The 13,386-nt window shown below is 40.0% G+C and overlaps 1 protein-coding gene across 1 annotated transcript in view; it reads left to right on the top strand.

The window, feature by feature from the left end:
- LOC111923933 (uncharacterized) overlaps positions 1-13,386 on the top strand; it is a 262,384-nt gene that overhangs the window by 125,866 nt on the left and 123,132 nt on the right. Inside the window, exon 8 of the mRNA XM_086901524.1 lies at positions 2,390-2,559. Within this exon, the coding sequence (XP_086757650.1) occupies positions 2,390-2,559 (170 nt within the window). The remainder of the gene's footprint in view (positions 1-2,389; positions 2,560-13,386) is intronic.

The raw sequence follows: 13,386 nt of genomic DNA, 5'->3' as shown, positions 1-13,386 counted from the left end.
TTTTTCCTTATGGAGTTTGTTGCAGCTTTTTGCATCAAATCCATCCTGAGGTGTAGTCTGCTGCTGAATATACCCTTTAAATGACAATCTCAGTATATAAACTGCTGCTATCCGATGATGGAAAAATACAGAAGTAAATGAAGTCACAAGCAGACAAACTAATACCAGAGAGAATGTTTTAATTACAGCCCAGCATCTGCAAATAAAGCCTGTGCTGAAGTAATTTAAGCTACAAGGAAAGCTTGACTCTCAGGGTTAGGTACATACAAAGCAATGAAAACTTTTGATGCCCATGCTAACAATTTCAAGCAGCAAGTCTTTAATTAGTTTATCAATCCATTAATGAATTTTCAGCCATTTTATCATCTGTGTACAAAGTAGTAGAAATTTTAATGCTGGCTATGTTTGTACAGTGAGGATTTATTTGCTTTTCTTTTGGTCAAGTATTGCTCTGGGGCACCACCTCAGTCCTCCAACCTGTGGATCAGCTCAAGCAAGGACCAACCTGATGCTGACCAAGTTTGAGAAGTTTCTTTGCAAAACCACTGCAGCAGGAATAGATCAGCTGAACTAACCCTGTTCTCTCCTTGTTTCCAATTGAGGCAAATGAACAACTGTGCTTAAATGAGCATACGTATCTTTTAATAAAATATTTTTCAAATCTAAGTTGTAATTTATCTCTCTGTTTTTCAGAGCTGCTTCCCTTGAAAAGGTTTTTGAAAATGCTCTCTTCCTTTGCTCTTTTTTGACAAAACTTGTGCTAGTGAGTCCAATGTCTTCCACCAAAATTGAATTTGCTTGATATGATTCCTCACAAAAATATGAAATGCAAAAAAGAAAAAGTATATTTTGATGAATTGGTTCATGTTTATCTTTTTGAAATAAATGGTTTTATTCCCTTTTTGACTATTGCTCTACCCTGAGACAAGAATCTACTGACTTCCTAGGATGTAAACTTGCAGTGCTCCTGTGAAAGCAGTAAAGCAGCTGATTTATACAAGCTGAGCATATGGCCCGTTGTGTACAACACAGCATCAAGGGGAACAAGCAATGCTCCATCTTGTGCTTTTGGCAATGTTTCTTTTTCCTGTGCTTCCTGGGGTTTCTCTCTCCTAGCCAAACCCTTAATGTTACAGTAAATTTAAATGTAAATATTGTTTTGTTTCTGCAGTTAATAGTTGTAGGTCAAATCACTTTTCATTAGGTTTGTAAAGTGCTACATGAAGAGATGTGTACCCTAAGGTAATGGTTTGAGTTGTTTATATCTACTGTACATTTCCCCCAACATGATTTTGAATTGTATCCTGTTGCAATTAAATAGAAAACCCACCCTACTTCCTGTGTGTTGGTGGCACCGAGGTGATTTAAGTTCTCGGGAGGCTCAACAATTAAAGTCATTAAACAATGAGCAGTGAGCAAAACTGGAAATGTTAATAGCCTTAGTTTTATCTTTCCTTTTCTGGTCTTCATTAGGGAATGAAAGACTTCAAAGGAGAGTGAGGAAAAAAACCCTCTCTTTTAACTGCTTTCATGTCATAGGATGGACAAAGAGAAGCAAATAAATGGATATGGCATTTTCTTTAAGAGATAGGCACAGAGAACTATAAAAGCTTACACACAGAAATATGAAGTAAGACAGATAGACGTGGGCAATCTGATATCTGTTATCTTTTAGTGATGTTAATGTGAAAACATGAGCGAAAATAGTTGTCATTATTTATGATCCAAACTAGTGCTAGTACTGTAGCAGACATCATTGAGAAGATCTATTTTTAACATAGAATGATCAATTAAACTGAAAAAAAAGACAATTTCTTTTTAAGGCTGACTTTATGAATGATTTTTATTTGTGTGATGCATGTACCCTTGGTTCTGCATACGTCTCTGCAGTGAAATCAGGGGAATGGTGTGGGTGAGAGCAGAACTGGACCAAATTAATTAGGCAGAAGCTACACACGTACACCCAGGGAAAGGAATCCAATCATTTGGGGTGAGTTGAAAAGAAGATGAAATGCTTGATGTGGCTTCACCTAAAACTCCCATTCAATTGCAGTTATTACTCCTTTTCCTCAGGACAGAATGCCAAAGTTGTTCCAAATCCCTGTCCCTTTAAAATTAACATGCGAGCAAAGTGCCAGTGGAAATGTAGATCATACCTTTTAAAATGTACCTAAGGAACAAGCTGCACATGCTAAATTTGTGCCTGAATTCAGATGTTGCACTTGAGGACAGTTGTCCTGGTACTGGCACTTGGCACCTGTCAGTTATGTTACTGATGCTGTTTCATACTTAAAGTGTTGGTGGGCCAAACATATTAACCGAGAAGGTAGCACCCAGTGAATGAACTCCCATTTGCTGAGAGATAATCTGCCACTTTTGTTTCAAGCAGGCCGTGTCGTCAGTGAAGATTTTCCGGACGCTGTAATGCCTGTCAGCTCCAGTAAGGCATGTGACCTTCACAGGGAGCTTGAAGATGAAGAGCTTCCTTCATATATCGAACAGTTTGAGAGAGATGTTCAGGATGACATAATTCTGCTTGGCAGCTTTTCACTGGAACAGGTCAGAGTTAAGAACTATAAGACAATTTTATCACTTGCTTCATAACATGATGCTGGCTTGTTAACCTTGTACACCCCAATTCTATTTCTCTGCCTGGCGACACATATATTGAAAGGAAAGGATAACCATTGTCGTTGGCATGCTTTATGTGACTGGCACTTTGCTAAGCTAACAGCAGGACCTTTATCTTTGTCTCCATTTCAATGTGAATAAAAATAGATTGCCTTCATGGCTTCTTTCCTAAATAGTGGAGGATCTCTGACTGCTATGTAGTAATATTGCAATTGAGTTTCAATCAAGAGACTAAGTCTAAGACATCTCTCTCTGCCACATTTAACAGAGGCTTATTCATCAGTGAGCAAGTTCAGATTGGAGCCCAGGGAGGATTTATGTAGCAATGCTCATCGTACAGAGGATAAGATTATTTCCCCATTATAAATCTGTTATGTTTGTCAGGGTGGCAAAGCTTTCTAAGGTTTTTTTTTTTTGTCATTTATAGCATAAAAGGACAGGTTCTGGTTCATGTTGACAAAGGCACAAGTTTGCAGGGCTGAAATGATACTAGTGGGCACCTAATGACCATTTGTCCCTTTGAAAAATCTCATACTAAGACTGGAGGACAGGAAGAGAGATTAATTGATGAATCTATCATTTTTAATTAGCAACATGAGAACAGCGCACTGGCTCTGATGGGCTTAAAATAGGTTATCCAGTGACTGATGGAGATCTAAGCTTTCTTTTATTTTCAGGGGAAGTTTTTAGATATTTTTTTTTTTTTCCACTGCAGGACTAAACCTTATCATTGCCTTCTGCATGATGGTAAGGGACACAATTCCCCTCCTTACTGCTTTCCTCTAAATTCTGTAGCTATATTTCATTCCTTGTGACATTTTTATAGCTGTATGCATCATGCATGGAAGGTGGTATGGGTAATACTTTCCAGAGAATGTGAAATGGAAGGGAACTGTGAGGGAAAAGGACTGAGATGGTATTAAGAACCTCATCTGCCTCAAGGGACTGACAGAGAATGAACCTGGGAATAGGTGAACAGAAAGTGCTGCACCTTTCCAGAAGGTTATAATGTGTTGAGAGCCTGCACTTTAACTATGCTTGGGCTATTCAGATGCCCCCAAAGCTTCATGAGGCCCTGTGACAGCTGAAGGAACACAATAAATGCGTTAAAACTTTTTTTAACCTCCCTCTAAACATGGTCACGTGGCTGATCATCTAACTTGGGATCCTTTTGGAGGTGCTCAGCAGAATTTGTTTCCTAGACACAATCTATCTGGTCACCCCAAAACTACATTCTGATTTTTAATTGTCAACTACATATGTGAATTTACAGGTAATACAATACAATAGTGCTTTTCTTCCTTATATTAGTTCAAAAGAAAGGAAATCCTCATTTAATGTGATTGATTGATTGATTGATTGATTGAGCTGGTCTACCATGAGTTTTCAGAGAGGGTCTCATTCTTTGCTTTGCAACAAAGAGGTCTTAAGGGCCTGTGGCACACATCTCTAACTTCAGTTTTTGTGCCTTGCTAAGGAGTTTGCTCTCACTGACACGGTATTAGCTGCCACATCTGCATTCTGCAATACAGACAGTAATAAGAGGATCCCTTTAAAATCTGTGTTGTCTTCTAGATCAGTGATCTGTACATCCATTCCTTCCTTGAAAGCCTAGAGAAATGGTGTATTCAGTCCCTTTGAACAGAAAATGGAAGAGCTGACATTGGAAGTAGATGCTGCAAACATCATGTATTGGGATTGTGTGGACAGGTTTTGGTAGTGGTGGGGGCGGCTACAGGGGTGGCTTCTGTGAGAAGCTGCCAGAAGCTTCCCTCATGAGCAGCCCCATTCTCTGGTGGCCTCAAGATGGACCAAACACTGGCCAAGGCTGGGCCAATAAGAAATAGTGGTAATACCACTGTGATAACATATTAAAAAAAAAAAAAAAAAAAAAAAAAAAAAAAAAAAAGCAAGCTATTGCACAGTTGTTATTTTGGCCAGAGAAAAGCGGAGTTGAATTATGTGCAGCCCTGCAGACACCAGCCAAGGTCAGTGGAGAAGGAGGGGAAGGAGGTATTCCCAATGTCAGAGCAGAGGTTCCCCTGCAGCCTGTGGTGCAGACCATGGTGAATCAGCTGTGCCCCTGCAGCCCATGAGAGATCCATGGGGATACAGAGATCCACCCGCAGCCTGTGGGGGAGACCCACACCAGAGGATGGATGCCTGAGAGGAGACTGTGATCCTGTGGGAGGCCCATTCTGGGACACGGTCCTGGTGGGACCTGCAGACCCATGGAGAGGAACATATGCTGGAGCAGGTTTCCTGGTAGGACTCACGCTGGAGCAGCTTGTCCTTGAAGGACCAAATTGTGTGAAAGAGTGACACTGGAGCAGTTTGAGGAGAACTGTTGCCATGGGATGGACTTCTGCTGATGAAGTTCATAGAGAACTGTCTCCCATGGGAGGCACCCCAAGCTGGAGCCGGGGAAGGACTCCCCTCCCTGAGCAGTGGCAGGAACAGCCTGTGATGGTCCGAGAGTAACCTCCATTCCCAGTTTCCCTGGACTGGTGTGGAGGGGAGGTAGAGCTAGGAAGGAGGGGAGAGCTGGAAGGAAGGTGTTTTTAAGGCCTTATTTTATTTCTCATTATCCTGCCCTGATTTTGTTAGTAATAAATTCAATTAACATTCCTAATTCTAGCTGGTTTTTAGTGAGCAATCTCTCCCAGTCCTTATCTCAACCCATGAACCCTCCATTACATTTTCCCTCCCTTTTCTATCTGCAAAGGGGAGTGAGAGAGGGCTTTGGTGGGAACCTGGCATCCAGCCATGGTCAACCCACTACAGTCATATTGCTATTCAAAGACATCTAGCAATAATGTGAGCATGCTAATTCTTGCTTAATTAACCTTCTTTATTCTTTAATGGACATCTTTACTCTTTGATCCATGGGTATACCCCTGCAGCATTGCAGTGTTGATGCTTTTCCACAACAGCTGCAGGTTCATTGTTAGACTGCTGCCATGGTCCTTAGAATCAGTTGCTGCCGACTTTGGGATGCTTCCAGCTTTTGTTGCTTGAACGTATGTTTATTGGTTTGTAAAAGTCTTTAATTTTGTGCATGGTATTTACTTCTTATTCAGTAGAAAAAACCCTTCCCTTCTCTCTGCAGGTTTAGTGAGTAGCAGATGTACTTTAGCTAGCATAATTTATGATTAGTTAATTTAATCTGCCATAATGACATAAAGTGAGGCTGAAACAAGCTTCTATCAATTTTGCCATTAAAGGTAGCATAATATTTTCAAATGTCTACAAAACTGAGTAATTAACCCTTGGGCTGAGTAAAGGAGTCTAACAGACATCTCCCTCACATTCCTTTGTTTTGGTAAAATGAAAAAAAAACATGGGAGCCCAAGGGTTAAAAATACCAAGTGAGAGTTTACAGTATGTGAGACTGGTTTTATAAGAGAGATTCAGAAACACACTTGAGTCGCTGCTGTTTCTTTTTAGGCTGCCAAAAATTCTCTCCAATGAGGCACCTGATTTACGCTGGAGCGTTGCTGGAAGTGTTGGCGTGGAAAGGATAGCTATGTATCAGCTATCTATCCCATAGTTTGTTGTTTTTCCTTGCCTTGTAGCATTACAAAAGATGGGTGGCTTTTGTTTAAACAGCGGATCAGTGCGTGAGATGACCATGATTCGAAGCTTTTGAAAGGGCAGATGTATTTTTCAAAGAAATATTTTTTGGGAAAGGGTTTATGTTAGATTTTAGCTCTGGAACTTTAAGCTGTATTGTTTCTTACTTCATGTCCTGTGTTGTAAATGCAAAAACTGAGAGCTGAGGTTGGCAAGAAATGCACAAAGGGAGATCTGGTAGACTCTTGTAAAGAAAGCATTAAGCAGATGTCAATGTTCTGTTAACAAATACATTAAAGAATATTAAATTTGGAAAGCAGTGCTGTTTTGTGTGACCTGCCATGTAGACACAAGGATTTCAAAGGCCCGAACTACATTTGCTTTTAATAAAGAAAAATAAACTCTGTTGCAAGAAAATCAAAACTTGGGACTGTGTTGTGGTAGAAACTGAGGAGGTGCAACCAAGGCTGGATATTCAGAGCACCACAGAAAACCATTTGTCATGAGACAATGCAGGGGCACATGCTTATGGGTGGAACTTGATCTTACAGGGCAGAGAAATATGCAAGGAAATACCTGAAACAATGCTGATTTACCGTGTTTGCTTAAAGATGGGGTGCTCTCAAAACATGACAGACTGCTGAAGATGGAGCAAACAGTGGTGATTGGAGTGAGATTGAACTTGATGGGCTTTTGGCAACATGATCTTGCTATATTCTAATTTAAATTCCATGGGAAAACACCAGCTCTAGAGTTCTTATCTGTTTCTGAACAAAGACAATAAAAGTGACTACGCAGTTCTATGTAGGCTCTCTCAGAAAAAATAATAATGGGGTGACTGAGAGGATCAGTACTGCCCCACAAGCCAAGAACACCACTCCTGTTTGCCCACCCTCCTCCTGCAACTTGGTTAGTACTCTTTACCAGGGGTAATTTTTTCACAGCCTCCATCTCTCTCTGGCAGTTTCAGCTGCTACATTTACCCCTCTCTGCAGGGCATGGCACCTTGCAGGACTTCATCATCATCACTATATAATCAGTTTTGATCCATGACCTCAATGTGAATTACTTGAGAGCCTTTGAATGTAAAGTGCAAGTTTTGCTCTTCAGTCCCAGCAGCTGAGTTATAGTAGTAAGAAATGAGCTATTTGTTGCAGGTGGATAGTAATAAAATGTTGTCTTTCATCAAAAGATTTACCTTTTGGTTAAACAAAGGTTAATGCCTCAGGGTATTAGATCTAATACTCTTACAGGGTCATTATCATCACTGCTCTGACTCCTTGACAAGTCACAGAGATCAATTTATATGATGATGGAGAAATCAGTTTTCCTTTCATTAATAGTGGATAGAACATGGGTAAAACTTGGTGCTATGTAATATGGTAACTTTACTCTCCAGTCATGAATTTAACCAGTGGAATCAGACCTCAGTGATGCAAAACACCAATCCACATTTGCTTGCATGTTCTACCCCTTTGAATACTACTGTCATAGAGTCGTATCACAGAATGGTTTGGGTTGGGAGGGACCTGAAAGGTTGTTTATATCCTGATGGTACCTGCACACCGCCCCTCAGCAAAGCTTGAGCGTACTAAGCATTGTACAGCCCATTCTGAGTATAACCCTTGTGGAATGTACACACCTAAGAGCAATGCAGAGTTGAAGGTGACTTTTCCTCAGCAGAAACTTACTTTTTGACATTTACCAAGACTTTAAATGAGGGTCATGTGCAAATGAGTTGGGGTGGGGATTTTTTCCTCCTCTTCCTCTTCCTCTTCCTCTTCCTCTTCCTCTTCCTCTTCCTCTTCCTCTTCCTCTTCCTCTTCCTCTTCCTCTTCCTCTTCCTCTTCCTCTTCCTCTTCCTCTTCCTCTTCCTCTTCCTCTTCCTCTTCCTCTTCCTCTCCCTCTCCCTCTCCCTCTCCCTCTCCCTCTCCCTCTCCCTCTCCCTCTCCCTCTCCCTCTCCCTCTCCCTCTCCCTCTCCCTCTCCCTCTCCCTCTCCCTCTCCCTCTCCCTCTCCCTCTTCCTTTCTGAGAATTACAGAATACAAAAGAATACAGTCAAGAATACAAAGCTGAAAATGTTTAGTTTTCATCATGTCTTAAAAGTGGGTGACTTCATTTTAGGCAAGCTTAAAAGTGGATGACTTCATTTTAGGCAAGCTACCTATATGCTATGCTCATTTTTTGACTGTCAAAGCATTTCTACAGTCAGTTAGTGTAATGGTTTCCATTTCATTTGCATGATATAGTAGGAATTATGGCTATCTTCTTTAGCACATAATTTTCTTTTGAAATCTATCATTAGGCTGAGCTCATTGACTTCATTATAGTTCAAACAGGTAGCCTGCTCTTGGACTTGTGAATAAAGATAACACGGAAACCTATGTTTGGGGGCAAAAAACAAAAGGTGAACTTCTCAGTGGTTGAGATACTGGGCTTCTTTGCCTTGGACTTCTGATTTCCTGCTTAGTGAGAGCCTGTGGTCCTCAGATGTGTGTCAGCACCCATTGAGCAGACCCATATATGTAGCTAGGGGACTTCTCAGCCTTGTAGGCTGGCAATCCAAGATTCCTAAATATCTTTGCTCTATTAGGTTTGCTCCTGTGTCCTCAGTTGGAAGACTGGGAATCTTCCAAATTTCTAAGGTTCCTACTTTATTGCTTCTTGGCACTCAAATACTTTTTTTTAAAAAAGGAGTGGGGGGATTGAAGGAGGAGCATGGAAATTGCCATAAACATAAGCAAAATAGTGGAAAAGATGTTCTATACATTTGTAAATAGTCTGTTGCTGTGCTGCCACAATACCCCAGTACAGCTTTAGCCGCTCTTTTAAATTGTGGTACTTTTTTGATTGCTTTGTCCAGGGATTATATGAGTTCCATTTAAGTAAATATTTAAATGGAAATAATGAAAATCTTCCATATTTCCTATGTTTTCCACTAAAAATTAATTCACTTAGTTTTACTGTGTTCTTTCACACTTGAAGATCAGAAGGGCAATTAAAGAACTGAAGTAATTCTTGATATTCTGTTGAGCTGGAACGATGATTCCTACAGCTGCTGAAAATGATGATACGGCATTTGCTGCTGCTTAAGGTAATCTGAATGGTCAGCTCTCTGGCTCATTATCCTGCTATAAACTCCTGTAAGGAAGTCCATTTCTATGGTTCAATAAACAGAGGCAATTGGAAAGATTCTTCAAAGAGAATTAGTGATTTCCAGGTCCTGATGAAGTTTAAGAGACTTAATCAAGTACTGACCACCTGTTAAAAGAGCAGAACTCAGATGAGGATTGTAAGGAATGCATCAGCATTACTGATGAACAGAAGCACAAAACTGCCAAAAATAAGTGCAATAAAACCAAACTTTTAATTGTTCATGAATGATTTTTTCCCCAGGGTTATTCCTATTTTTAATACATTTTGAGCCAAACTGTAGTCACAGGTGTAGCTATGTCTACATTTGGTTAGCTTTTGTGGCAGGGGTACTCCTTAGCAGCGTTAATAGACTGTATGGATTTTGAACTGCAGATAAAGGAATTTCTCTATGTGCTGGAAAGTTTTGCTTTTGCAGTCTTACAGTAGAGCTGAATTTGTTGAGTGGAACCTGTGCCTGTGTATGGCATATCTGACCTTTACTTCATAGAACAGATTAATTCAAGTGGAGAAGAACCAGACCTCTGCAGCCTGTCTAGTCCAACCTCCTGCTCTTGTGGTGTATTGGGCTTTTCGTGTGCAACCTGACTTTTTAAGGGCTTTGGAGTTCAGATCAGTTTGTTAGTGGGAAATATAACCAAGTAGTCTGTAAGTTGAGAGATGTTAAAATACTGTGAAACAGTCCAGTTGCATTACATGCCTGCCTATTTATTTAGTACAAAGCTGAAAAATCATCACTGTTGTTCAGCCTGCTGGCAACCTGTTAGCACAATTGGTTTCTCTCATTACTGTGCCAGACCCTTAGACAAGATGCAGTTTTCAGGACTAGGTGGTTATGATGAGAACATATAATAAAGTCAACACATTCACTCAAATATACGTCAGCACAATATGATGTTATTATACAGATGCTCATATCATCATTCAAATCAGAGAAGGATCTCAGCTGAATATGTGGAGCAATTTCTTTTCCTTTCAGCAGAGACTTGGAGCAGGATGCAGGCTTGCAGGAGGAGGTCTGTTCTTTACAGAGAAAAATCATTAGGCATGGCAACTCAGCATTGCCACTGTTGTATTTAAGACAATCATACAGTAAACTGTACTTAAAGTGTTTTTTCTATCTCTGTAATTTTCACATACTAATTGTAAGTGAAAGTCTCTCTTAATTACAAAGTGTTCAAAAGTGTCTGCACACTTGAAACAGAAGATGATGTAAAAGGGAGTACAAATGAAAATTCTTGGGTAAAGTCAAAGTCTATCCTTTTTGATTACAATTATAATGGAGGCAGATTTGTGAGGTAATGCTTTACTGACAGTCAGGAAAAAGAATGGGGACTCAGAAAGATGAAAGAAATTATAACCTCTGACCTGAACATGATTTTTTTTGGGTGGCTGTAACAAGCAAATTTGTTGCCATGACTTAAGTTTTCCCTATCTGCAAAACAGACCTAAAATTAGATACCTGCTTTGTGGAAGAGTAAGAGGATTAAAGGAGTAAAGTTTCATGAGGGACTTTGAAAAGGCTTTACAAATAATAAAAACATTCTGTGCTGAAATTGACAAACATTTTTAAATTCCAGAAGAATGGGGGAAAACCACAAAAAAACTTTCAATGTTTCCGATTGGTATTTCCTTTCAGTTTGCCTTCAGTTGTGTCCTGACTTTCTGTCAGTATCCAGAAAGTATAAAATAGTTGTAAAATGCTGAAGTTCATTTCAAGGCTTATGAACACTTTTTCATTGTTAATGTAAACTATTCATTTTAGATCTGTAGATTGGCATAGTTCACTTTGTTTTTCACTGGCTTCGCTCATGCTACATGAATGTACATGCTGGAGGGAATGTACTCCCTAATAAAATGTGGTTAAGTGTCTTCCATCATATCTCGGTAGCATATTCTGTTGTATCTTACTGTTTAGGCCAAAAGTGTCCTAATCTTAGTAGCTGGTAAGATTTCTAGGCTCTTTCTCTATGGAGACATCTGAACTTGTGGAACTTTGACAGGCTAAGATGTTTCTGCTTAAAGTCTCCTAATCTGTGGCAAAAGACATTTCAGCATTACATATTTTCAGTGTTTGCTGTGGTAGCCAGATGTTCTCATAAATGGCCTTGCATTGGCTCACAACACTCTCTAGATTTTGATGAGGATACTGAAGATTTATGACCTTGAAGTTGCATCTTCTCAACTGTGAAGTAGGATGCATCTGAAGGAGCACCTAGTGGTTCTGAAGAAACTACAGATGTTCTGTCTGTGAACAGCAAGACAGGAATGAGAAGAATGACTTCTCTGTTTTGAGGCTGGAGAGGCAAATTTTTTTTTTCATAAGTTGGGTAGCTCTGCAGCAGTCATTCTTCTAGAGTTTTCTCAGTGTGTCTTAAGCAAAGTGATTCATGTTCTTTTAATTTATTCATCCTATCATCTTGGATGAAAATCCTGAATAAAAACGTCTCTGAGTTTTGAGGAAATTCAGGTCCTTGTTTAATCACACCTACTTCACAGCTGGATCTAGTTTCCATATCTGTTGAAAATTAGCGCCTCTGATATATATTCTTATAAAAGCATTCACCTTGATAGCATAATGCTATGTTCCTCTGTTGACTGCTGCATTGTTAGAGATAATGCACTGCCTTACAGATTTATCAAAATGATCAGCTATAATGTTGTCACTAAATGTATCTGTATCACTCAGTGTATGAGGCTGTAGCACGGCTTAAGTAAATCTCACTTTGTGTTCTGCAGTATCAGTTTTAAAAGTTAGTTTGAGTTATATTATAAAACACTCAATTGTCTAGGTTTTTAATTTGATTCTTGTGAACAGTAAATTATGTTTCTATTTGAAAGGAAAGTCAGGGAGGATTTGCTTTGTTATTTTTTCTCTTTCTCCTTGAAAAACATCTAAGAGTTTGTGGTGCATTTTTTGGCAGAGTCCACCATCAATAATACTACCATGTGTTCAGGGTTTGGCACAACTTTACTTTCTGGTTTGTGGCCATCTCCTCGACAAGGTTACAGAAATTCCAACAGGTAATGGGTAGTGCAATTTTCAGAGCAGGTCTTAGCCAGTTCCTTTAGTCTTTGCTTCCAGTGAAGGGCACTCATTTAACTTACCTCTCCATGCCTCTCTTCCCTGTGATCTCTTTACAGTTAACATGAGGCAGATAAGCCACTCAGAATTTCAATTTGCCTGAAAAGAATGTTGACATTTCTTGCAATATTTGTTTTTTGTTCACCTCAAATGTTTCTTCATTTTTTATCTTGTTTTGTGGTGTATAGTGCTTAAGTCACTGGGAATGAATCCCCACACAGCAGCCAGACTGTGAAGGAGGAGAACGAGGCGGCACCAGCGGGACTAGAGATCTGGGTTTTGTTTCTATACTGCTGACATTTTTCTCAGTGAACTCTTCCTTCTCCCATCCATAAGAATAGAGTGGGCAAGATTTCCATCACTGAAAAACATTTTAGGATGCAAAGATTGAAATTCTAAATAAAATATTTTAATTGGACATCTGTTTAAACCTAAAAAAGACAGCACTACCTGCACTGTGATGTACCAACGTGATATTTCAAGGAATGGAATGAAGGGGAAGCACCAGCTGTGTGTGTGGGATCGCTGTGGGCAGTGGCAGGCGGCTGGACACCCCACAGGTTGTGTCTCCATGCTGCCTCTGCTGCACCCTGACCTGGTGAGGAAGACATGCAGGAAGGTGAACACCTACAGCACTCCTTGCATGGAGTATGATTTTCACCAAGGCCAGTGCTCCACTGGCTATTTTAGATTGGGATGGGAGGAGCTCCTCAGCAGAAGGAACCTACTTCCACTACCACTGCTAGGACTGACCAAAAAGGGGTGTATGTGTGTAAATGTGTTCCCTAAATGCTCCATTTTGCTGAACAACAAGAGCCAAATTGATTTTGCTTCAAAACTTTGCTGGATTTTGTGGGTTTGCTTTCAAGAGGAAAGGGTGTGTTTGGGTGGGGTTTTGTTTAATTTTTCAGTTTTTTTGAAAAGCACTATACAACCAAGTCCTG

Source organism: Cyanistes caeruleus, chromosome 1, assembly GCF_971803275.1.
Source record: "Cyanistes caeruleus chromosome 1, bCyaCae1.hap1.1, whole genome shotgun sequence".
Taxonomy (NCBI): Eukaryota; Metazoa; Chordata; class Aves; order Passeriformes; family Paridae; genus Cyanistes; species Cyanistes caeruleus.
This window is presented reverse-complemented; position numbering and strand designations above follow the sequence as displayed.